The following is an 11,102-nucleotide window of genomic DNA, read 5'->3' on the forward strand; positions in this document are numbered from 1 at the left end:
GGTTTCGCGTCTCGACAACAGTGCGCGCCGCGCCCTCTTTCGCGAGTATACTCCCCTCTCTCGCCTCCCCTCTACTCGCCTCTCCTTTTATTACCTTGAATCAAATTTCGTGCCAGTCACTACCCAAAACCCAATGTATTCGCGAAAGCTCCAAGTCCTCGATTAGATTCACGAAATTTTTCACAGCTTATCACGTAATATCTCTCAAGAGACATCGATAAGAGTACCTCTATGACGTGTAGTATCGTTTCCACCCACGCAGAATTTCGTGTCACGTCGTATATTACGCGAGCGTCCCAATTTCGCTCCATCAGCGTTTACGACTTGCAAAGTAGATGATTGTGTTCTATTTTCAACTTTTTTGTTGTTATTAATTGGTGCGTGAGAATCTCGACCGATGGTCTTTGGTTATCTCGGTGTCATCGTACTTTCGAGGATGGAATTTTCAATGCATTGCGGGCGTTTAGCACAGTTTACGGTGCAGAGGGGGACATAGTCGCCGTCATTCGCGAACGCTAACGATTATTATTTTCGAAAGTGTCCTGATCCACTTTTCACGCCGCCTCTCGGGCCTACCAGGATCCACGCATCCGCTTATTGTCGTTTTGCGGTTGTTTAATGCAAGAAAAGAGCAACCCAGTTGGTCGAGTGTACTTGTTGGAATAAATTAGCGTAATACAGGCCAGCGTCAATATTGTGCGTTATGCGGAAGATACTTTCGTTGCTATAGACGGACCTCGATTTGATCTGGCTTTCTTTCTACGAGTGCTTGCTTTTCTTTAAGGAATGCAAATTGTTGGGCTTTCCAGAATAGAGGCTTTGGAATTCTTGGAATTATTTAATTGTAGCATAGCTACGATAAAATTCTTTAAATGCGCATAGCTTGAATCCTCTATCATTAGCAGGAACATTGCTGCATAAGTTTGCCAGGTTTTGATAAATCGTAGAAGTTTACATGGATTCGGTGGCTATTCGCGAGGAGCACCGTGGTTTTACAAGCGTTAGGCGTTACGTGTTACTAGCGTGTACGGTGAGTTCAGCAACCGGGGTCACAGCCCACACGGTGTGCACGGAAAGTCAAGCAAAATCCACCGCGCAGCAGGGATCATAATGTGTCATGGGAAACGTCGGAGGAAACTGGTAGATAGCACCAGGAAGTGCCTGGAAAAGGTTGAAAAATGAAGACGAATGCTCGATTCCTAGTGGTTCAATTCGTATTTCAAACGTCGAACAAAAGCACCAACCTGGTCTCAATAAATCATAATTGTTCCGTTTGTTTAAGTAAATCTGTTGTTGGGCTCGGAAGCAATTTATTAGAGGCCCTATTCAGAATTCCTTACATTTAATTACTATGGCTCGAAGCTCCCTCCTATTTATCTAATAATCCATTTGTAAGGATGTACACTGACTCTTATTCTTCGCGATGATATTCAGCATTCGAGCCATGAAGCGATGACTAGTCATGTCTATGGGACTTTGTCTTTGCACTCGATCGATATCGCGACATTAACTAGTTAATAGAGGACCTCTTATCTCCCGCGTCAATACATTGCGCGTTAAAGCCAGGCGCCTCGTCGCAGATAATTGAAGACGCGTCGCCGTAACGCGTAAAACAGGTTGACGGTCTTATTAACGCGAGCGGTGGTACGCTCGGCGTCGAAAGGAACACGCAGAGGCGTCGCTATACGTCATCCAGCATATTTCCCGGCGCGCCCATCCTGTCCCCTCCAGGACTCTTCGCTTCCTACGGTCGATTGATTATCCTCGTTATTTACTCCCCCATCTCTCCACGGAATCATACGTGGGCTACAGACGGGCGAATCTCTTATCTGAACACCAATTTTTGGTTGGGGAAGGTCCAGAGTTAATATTACTATTAAACCTTAAAAATCAATTTCAACTACAAACTGATTTACATTCATGAGTTCAACGAGTGTAAACTCACTCGAACGATGAGCCAAACGTTCAGAATAAATTGCTACACGGTTTTTCCATACATCATCTATTATTCCAAGGAAGTGTAGCCTCGTGTCTGATTAGATACCTGCGTTTAGACGTCCTCCGTCGGTCGTGGAGGACTTCCTGGATTGCCAAACCGTGACTTTTCCATGGCGGTAATCTGGGCCGTCAGATCGAGCGGTAATCGGACAATTAAGTTCAATGTTTCGTTATTGGTCGAATTAGCCACTAGCGGCGAGTTTTCAGCGTTAAACGGAGCGCGGATTAAACGCGTTGTCGGCATGCTCGTTGAACATCGAACTTCCTCGAGTCCGCGTTTCCATCAAACCACGTTGGACGTTCAATTATCCGCGACACCGTAACGAGGAAGCGTTGATTTATCGCCCAGCCGATGAAATGTGCGCTATGATACGTCCCCCCGAGACGGAGCGATCCGCGGTCCTCTCGTTAATTAGAGTGGAACGATTAGTTGATCGATCGCGAGTTAACGAGTTCTTGCAGAGAAACATAAGTCGACACGTGATTACTTTGCGATTACTTTCACCTAATCATGCCTTACTTGGACATACTTTTAGACTTTCTAAAAGTCCTTTTTTCCATTGAGTACCATATATATCAAATATTCCAGCAGAAAATCGCATTCAAATAACACATTACATTAAAAAGAGCCAACGTTTGGAACAAGAGTGACAAAACTTTCTGAAAATAGCATCTCTCGTACTCGGTCATAGTAATCATGAAATCCACCTACTCCAAAATTTACCTCCTTATCTGATCGTGGCAATTTCGTCCACCTTAATCATGCGCGGAATCGTCACTTTGCAAAGGGTTGAGAACCTTCGTTTCCCTACGTGGGGTTCATGACTCGTTCCCCACGGCGGAAGGACTCGATCCAATTTGCTCGATAAATCTGCGCTGATTTCCACGTAACGAGGGTCGTGTCTCTCGGCTGGATGCGTGGCACGCGCTTTGTCGCGTGCGCGTTGCGTGGCCGAGGAGGGAAACGCCATAGAGTAAAATAAAAAGGAGGGGCCCAGGGTTTGCAGGACGACGAGTCGACGGCAATTAAAAGAATGGAATCCATTCTCCGCCTGGACAAACGACGGAGGAGGGGTGAGAGGCACGGTTTTGAAGCCCGCTCCGTTAGCAAGACGGTTCAATTAACGAAGAAGCCGCTCGTGCGTGGTGATTTTTTAGCTCCCTACAGGGAAAAGAATAGCAGAACGTGAGCGCAGAAATGACTCGTGCTGTTGCGCTATAAATCCCGATTGATACGCGAGAATGAGAGGGATATTTCATTGTTCTGCGTATTGGTTAGCTAAGGAGTGTCCAATTTCGCGCGCAATGATTCATACGATTCTTATATACAATTGTTTCGTGCATTATTCAATTTAACGCCACGTGAAATATTTTTGCTTTCAATTGCAAAAAGTTTCTTTCTTAAGACTAGTAATTTGTTCGCTTGATTACAATAGAAGTAGGTATAACTGCCACCTCGACAGGTTTAGTGTTAAATCTGACCTATACGACCATCACCACTTGAACTAATGTTCGATTTTCTTTTTTCAGGGTGTTGAAACCCCCTGGTGGTGGAAGCAGCGACATTTTCGGAGCAGGTCCCGACGAGACGAGCCCCCGCCGCGTCAAGAACCACAACCAATCACAGCTAGGCTCGGCGTTGTTCGGCGACGCTCCGAACAGCAACAACGGCAACGAAACGCCGCGCAACAAGCCCGGTAATGATTCATACAAACGCCTGTTTGGCCCTCCCGATGCCCCACCCACCACCCCAAACGCGAAAAATCATATGCGCAGCAATATCTCCCTCAGCGGGGAGTCTTCGGCCTCGTCGGCGTCGTCGGGCGCCTCGACGTCGCCCGCGAAGAGCACCGCCAGCTCGGACTCGATCGCGGGCGTTCTCAACGGATACACGGCCAGCAATGGCAACAACCTGACCAACGATATCACAGGTAAGGTATTTCTTTCATGCAATTTCCTCGGCTCCTCCTTATGTCGAAAGGATATACTTGTTCGTTGTCTGGTCAGGTGAACTAGTGTACGGTGCGAGAACGCGATGGGGAAACGCGGCTTTTTACGAGTTTGCGCGCACGGCTCTTCATGCACATCGTACCTCGTTTAACGATTTGCCCGGCGATACGGCCGACCAGCACGATCACTCAATGTTCGAGCAGCTTCGACCGGGAAATCTTTACGATTGGCTCTGAGAAAGAATCGACTTGATCGAATCGACGAGAAAGAATGTGACCCGCTTGTTTAGGTCGATCCATGAGTAAAACTCCGAAGGAGTTTTTTAGTATTTCCAAGACACAGTTTTCTCATAAATAGCACAGACATGTTAAGAAATGCTAGGTACACACAGAAGGTGGGCACTTTACTAGAAACACCTGTGGAATATGCTCGCGTGATTGGTGGAGGAACTTCCATGAGACACCTACCCTCTAACTTTCCTGCTTGTTAGGTTCATGGATCTAATTCCTGTGCAGTATTTTTGTACTTCCAGGACACAGTTTTCTCATAAATAAAGTTTAAAAAATAATTGACAAATTTTCAAATGAAAGTAAAACCATCATGGTCCTAAACTCGTGAGCTACTCACTCCCATCGCTATTTATCAACCTAAAAGAACCTCTATCGAACCCTTACATGGGTGGAGTCGATTCTTTCTCCGATACGATTACAGTTTTCTCCTTCTCCACGCTGGTTAAATAAAATCTAGCTTTTTCGCCCTCTTGGAACTTGTCTCGCGAATCATTTTTCCATTGTCGAATTTTTTGTTCTTTCAACGATTGCCAAGAGTCGCGCAATCGCTCGAATTACATACGGAAACTCGCACTGTATTCGACCTACCTTGAAATATGTGTCTGTGTGTCGCAGGCTCTTTTTCGGGATTAACGTTGATGCACTTCTCTATCGATTATCGATGACGGAGAATTGTTGAAATTAGGACACCTCTGCTACGCTTCTTCTCGTGCACCAGCACTCGCGGTGATTGTGCTCGATGATTCGCGAGCAAACGATCGATCACGAGCCGTTGGCTCTTTCTCGAGATCACGAGCTCGGTTTCTTTACGTATGCACACCTATCCCTTGATCTACAAGAATCGAAATCGTGGCTTTTTGCAGGAGAAAATGTATAAATAAATGGAAAGGGATCGTTTAAACTGTTGTTTAATTAAATTCATTAATTCCAACGTAGAGTGAAATAAAATACAAATAGAAAATAAAAAATATTAGTCCATTCGTGAAATTTCAGTGGCTAACAAACTGTTATAGCTTCAATATTTAGTATTCCTCTAGTTTGTTGCTGACGACCACAAAGTTTGAATAATCATGTAAATGGGGGACTAGGTGTGTATCTATGTAACAGCTTACGAAGAAACGAACCGAGGAAACGTAAAACAATTCGATCCGCTTCCTTTTTGTCGGTCTGTGGAGCTAGCGAGACACGAACGAACTTTTTGTAACTAATCATGACTTTCACCAAGTCATCCTCTTGAATTGTTCGCAAGCAGCTTTTAGGAGAATCAAACGATTTCGTAAGTGTGCAACGAGACACATTCAAGTAGATGACACGACACTCATCTCCCACACATTCTTATTTGATTGAACAGAGCTCGCGTTCACTCTCGGGAGACATGTACATATATCGTTTCACGATTTCCATTGTTTTCCATTGTTTTTTTAGTTCAGTTTCGCGTAGACTCGTAGAAACGTCAAAGATATTGATTTTACGTTAACGAACAATTTAATACTCGAAACTTTTTGGTCGATGGACGTTTTCTGATTCACAACAGGGCCTGCCACGATAATAAAAACACATATTTTGAGTTAGTCGTGAATATTCTACCTGTTATGTTAAAATCTAATCACTGCAATACACCTCCCCCGCTTGCGACAAGTAATTCTCATCGGTTTCTCTCGCGCGAAACTTTCGAAGCACGGTCGATTTTGTTCGAGTTACATTGACTTAAATTAAACGCATCCCAGTAACTGTTTATTAACTTTCGTTTCGTTCTTGTGCGAGTGGCCGTCAAGTAATCAGCCATGTTTGTTTGCCTCGATTTTTTTAAATGTCTAACATACGTGATTGAACCATGTCGACGATTGGTTAATAGGACGAAGTTGTTAATAGACCTTGAATTGTTTCTATGATTTCACCAAGACTGACGATTGCCTGGGTTTGACGTGTGACGATTTCGTGAATTGTGAACAGTTTGAGAACTACTAGCTGACCACTTCTCCCTACCTTAACACTTGTTCATTCTCATTGTTATTTTGATTCGACAGAGCCCTATTGTGTTTGCTTTTTGCTTGCCATATTTCATACAAGTAGAATATAGTATAGTACACTTTGTTTCTGTCTTATTTTTCTATCTGATTTCTCTTGCACAAACGTGTCCAAGGTACCAAGCATTAATCAGTGGGGTATTCCATAGCAACCATGTTGATTTGTTTTCAAGTACACGCATTCTACTCGACGAGAGGATACTAAATTTTCGTAGCATCATTATCTATATACACAGACTGTTCTTTTTTTGTTACTACTAAAGCTTCTCCAATCCTCGATATCTTCACCAATTTGTCCCTAAAAAGATATCAGAGACTTCCTAGTTTCTTCGAGCCCCTTACTCCTCTAGTCGAGTAACCTAGAGTCCATCTTGACCTCGAATCAACTGATTATCGATATCCCTGAAAATGGGGATGCATCTTGGACCAGTCTGTGCGAATACTTGCGCGTGCACTAACACAATTACGGTTGGGTTACGGTTGTGGGTTTTGCTACGGCGTGTCGGTGCATGGGGGTGGTGGTGGTGGCGAATTCTGGCGCGTGTCGCTTTGCGTGCACCGGGCTGTGAACTGTCGTCCTCTGTGCCTTCCTACCCGCTCGAAAACCCTGGCAGGTGGATCCTGCATTTCGCGCAACCCGGTCACCGGAGACGGAGTAATCGTGACGCCTATGAGGCGCAGCGCACGAAGGTGTCGAGGTAACGTGTGCCACTATTTTTCTCATTTATAAGCAACGCCCTCTTTCAGCCCTCGAACCTTCCAATTTCTCTGCGTCATCGTCCATTACCTTTATCGTGCAAATTAGGTAATTAGGCACATTTAACGTGTTACTTTGATCACAAAAAGAAAGAATATAAAGCTTGCAAAGTGTTTTAATAATCTTTTTCATTTATAATTTGTAATACAGTTAGTACTATCGTCGATTGCCCAGTGCCGATGTTCCGTCCAATCTCCACCCACTAGTTTCCATCTTCCTGTTCTAGAATTGCTCGAATCTCGACTCTACCAACCATTATTAAAAATGAATCCCTTCTTCAAAAAAAAAAAAAAATACTTTGAATGACGATTCGAGCAATTCTACCCCACCCTTTCATAGGTCAACATATAGTCTGTAATAGGACGGTAAGTTCATGACCACGTGGTAGAAGATTGCGTGTGTTGTATTGCGTAGCCTAAACGGTAGCTCTCACGAGATAAATATGTATATATATACATACAGTGTTTCTTATCAGTGCATCGAACCAACTGGTCGTTCCTAACGATTTTACGCTTAAATTGCCTGTCGAGTTAATTACCTGTGTCCCTGTCCCCATTTCGGTCGTGCAGATAAAAGTAGATGAAAAATCAAGGGTCTGAGAAAATCAGCATGCCATGTTTATTTTATTTTTCTCCCGTAAAATCCTTGATATCTCTATGACAGTATTATAAGCTCCTATCAGGCGTATGAGAACGCGACCGCGCGTTGCAAAAAATTCGTTTCTCAACGCTGTCGCGGTGAACTGGTTCGTGGTACACGTTTTTTTTATACGCCTGATGAGTAATTGCATGCGGTGTAGAATCGATCTCCTAGGATCGAAATCATAGCAACGAGGAGAATCAGGAGAATCACGAGTACAAGAGGTGGATCCTTCGAGCTCCGATGATCAAAATACTCCTAACAAACTCATTTTGTGTAATAGTGCCTTAGAGAGAGAGAGAGAGACGCTGCAGTTGCTTTGAAAGATGCTCGACTGCAGGACTTTGTTACTTGGCACTCTGAATCCTTCAAGTACGCGTTTATCATTTTTTGGTGTACGTGAAGGCAATGCTTTTAAGCAGAATCAGAATACGAAAGAATTCATCATCGAAAAGGAAGATGTTCACTGTCGACCCCCTCAGCCGCGAGCATCTTTCAAGCACTTGATGTAATTTGTGTTAACCTTCCATGCATCGAAGGGAAGAAGGAAAAGGTAACTTGTTCGAGTATGTTCGTTTTAAGAGCTTAAGTGTTCTTCGCAGATGGCAATCCGGTGACTGGAGCCGGTTACACGGAATCACAGAACAACGGGCCAGCCGTGCAAAACGGAACATCCAGCTCGAACTCCAGCGTCGGCGAGAAATCGAACGACTCGTCGCCAGCCGCGAAGGCCCCGGCCCGCGGACGAGTCCCACCTGGCGGATACTCATCAGGACTCTGGTAAAAGTCTGAATCGGGATTAACCGCTCGTCGGCATCCTCCTTTCCGCGTCGTTCACCCTTCCAGTGTCCGAGAATTCCAGACGAATCAGTCCCCAAGCTAGGACCAGTCTAATACGAAAAAGACTGACGACGACGTTCCTTCGAGCAAACCCTCGATTCACTCTTTCGTTCGAAATTCATTCTAAAGTTATTTTCATTTCTATTGTTTGTCGTTTTATGTTCGAGATGTTGTTCTAGGGCGATTCTGCATCGAAGGAGCGAATTTTCAGCCGAAAAGAAGACGGATGTACTCCTGGGAAGCACGAAAAACGACTTTAGGGGCGTGGAGTCTCCCGATTGGTGGATTGGCGTTAGTTTCCTTCCACCAACTGGAAGCCTGGCGTAGTCTTTCGCGCTCCTCGGTGTACTGTTTCCAATAGAGCCGTTCATTGTGAAAGTGGTGTCAATCTACAGACAAAAATGATCTTATGTCTTTTTATTTACATTACCTAAAGGCCTAATAGGGTTACAAAAACCACATGTACACTACAATTACTTTAAAAACCTCGATCACCCCAAACGAAGATGGACTTATCCCACTTTCACAAGGAACAATTCCTTTAATTCCTAAAACAAAATCAAAAGAGCATTCGTTTTCTGCCACAATATGTTCATATAACATATTTCATTCGTTTGACTGGAGATTTGCTTTCTCAAGCAAATTATCAAGGATCGCCCTCCAATGTTCGCAAATAGGTTCATGTTTTGTTTATTCGTTTCCGTTGTGTTGTTGTATTTATTATCCTCTGTTGGAAATTGGTTTCGCGACGATCGGCAGAATTGTGTATCCACTAATTGCAAGGGTACTGGAAGGGCCGACGACACGGAGGGAGAGAGGGTCACGCAAAACCGAGAGAAGAAGAAGAAGAGCAATGTCCATCCCTCGACGGTCGAATCTTAGGTCCTGTTCGCCGAAGCGGGTATTAAATAGTCGTTCAGTTTTACGAAAAAAAAAGCATACTTCCCCTTCTCAAGAATCCTCGTTACCCGCAGTTTTGTAAATGCGTAACTCTTAAGATAATAAAATAGTACTTCTTGTTTCTTGAATCACGATCAAAACGAAGGAGAGAAAAAAAAAGAGAGGAAAAAATAAGGGTGTAAGATAGCAATTGAAACGATGCCCTATTTTCGAGAAATTTTGCCCCCTCCCACTGCCACGTTCGACCGTGGTTTGTTTTGTCTTGAAAGGCACCTTTCTAATTAAACCGATACCGTGTCGATCGATATCGGTGGATCTTGAACCGTAAATCCGATGTTTAGAACGCTTGGGAAAAGGAAAAAGAATGAGGAGAGCGGAGAGAGACAGAAAGACAGAAGAAAGTAACTTTTGGTTCGACTTGGTTCGATAGGTAAATCCTTTAAAAATTCTGAGACGCGATATATAACTCTTCCTACGAAGAAGAACGGCCAGGTGACAACGCTTCTTAAAATTAGGCGGCTATCGATTGGTATTTTCGATAGGGAAACATACTAATTGATGATAGAAAAGGAATTTAACGCGAACGTCCAGTTAGAAATGAGAGAAAAATAAGAGAGAAAGAGTGAGAGCGCGCTCGACAGACATTTAATATTTAGATAACGTTCGATTGAAAACCTCGGAATTGTACATTAGAAGTAGGCATATGTTATTCGAAGAAAATAAAAGTACATCCTTGTAACCCATTAAAACAGTCAAGTGCTTTCTTAATTTCCGTGCCTTTTTAATCGTATATATAGTTTTTCTTCTGCATGAACGGCATGCGCGAGTTAGGAAGAGAGAGAGAGAGCACGGTTCCTTTTTTTTTTATTTTTGTTTAATCGTTGATAAGAAACGGCTTTTTGCGCACTGAGAAGCGTATATTCATATTTACGCAGAGATACGACTTGCTAATCATATGTAGTAAGTGACTACACAAATATTCATACCCGCTCGATTTACCAACGTAACGAAATAATGATTATTATTTCTCTCTATTTATCGCTCCGCATCCTTACGGTCCTTGAATAATATAAAGAAAAACAAAACAAAAAAAAAACAAAAAATATATAATTCTATCGGATGTAACGACGATATATTCGTTTAGAAAAACTTCACTCCCCCGCTTATTCTTTGTTTCACGATATATTAACGCATAAGAATTGTATTTATTTCACAGCAGGACTCGTGCACGCACGATTTTTTTTACGTTTTCGAGATGAAATTTTATTCGTCGTTTGGTGTGAGTAAAATTACATTGTTTGTATATCGCATCGTATTCGTCATAAGTAGCCCTTTTGTACTCTGGCATTAATTAATAAAATTTTGTAAGCAACAACCGCGTCTCGTTTACTCTCGTGACTTCTAGATAGTCTTTAAGGTTGTAAGGAGAGGAACAAACATACTCCTTTAATTCGTTCAGTTTATTTTATTATCAAAACTAGCTTGTAATATCAAACAATACTCGTAAAATACAATGAGGTATAATAAATATATGAAACGATCAAGCGTAATATTGCGATGGAAATTTAATAATGAATTATGTAATCGCGATCGATTAACATTTTCGCAGATTTTACATTGCAGCGATGAGGTTTCTTATAGCTGATCCGTCCGCTTTACATAAAGCAGCGAAAAAGTGTTTGTAATTGGTCTCCTGCTCGA

At 43.0% G+C, this 11,102-nt stretch overlaps 2 protein-coding genes across 5 annotated transcripts in view; one reads left to right on the forward strand and one right to left on the reverse strand.

Moving 5' to 3' along the window:
* LOC128876802 (microtubule-associated protein Jupiter) overlaps positions 1–10,776 on the forward strand; it is a 54,278-nt gene extending 43,502 nt beyond the window's left edge. For 3 of the 4 annotated variants that reach the window (XM_054123491.1, XM_054123492.1, XM_054123490.1), the window contains exons 2-5: positions 3,529–3,929; positions 5,491–5,514; positions 6,880–6,963; positions 8,264–10,776. In XM_054123491.1, the coding sequence (XP_053979466.1) occupies positions 3,529–3,929; positions 5,491–5,514; positions 6,880–6,963; positions 8,264–8,445 (691 nt within the window). In that variant the 3' untranslated portion in view covers positions 8,446–10,776. The remainder of the gene's footprint in view (positions 1–3,528; positions 3,930–5,490; positions 5,515–6,879; positions 6,964–8,263) is intronic. The other variant, XM_054123494.1, reaches the window with a different exon arrangement.
* The window catches only part of LOC128877553 (probable DNA mismatch repair protein Msh6), a 7,238-nt gene continuing 5,149 nt past the window's right edge, over positions 9,014–11,102 (reverse strand). Inside the window, exon 22 of the mRNA XM_054124941.1 lies at positions 9,014–9,049. Within this exon, the coding sequence (XP_053980916.1) occupies positions 9,014–9,049 (36 nt within the window). The remainder of the gene's footprint in view (positions 9,050–11,102) is intronic.

The sequence above is a fragment of the Hylaeus volcanicus genome, chromosome 5 (assembly GCF_026283585.1).
Source record: "Hylaeus volcanicus isolate JK05 chromosome 5, UHH_iyHylVolc1.0_haploid, whole genome shotgun sequence".
NCBI classification, from domain to species: domain Eukaryota; kingdom Metazoa; phylum Arthropoda; class Insecta; order Hymenoptera; family Colletidae; genus Hylaeus; species Hylaeus volcanicus.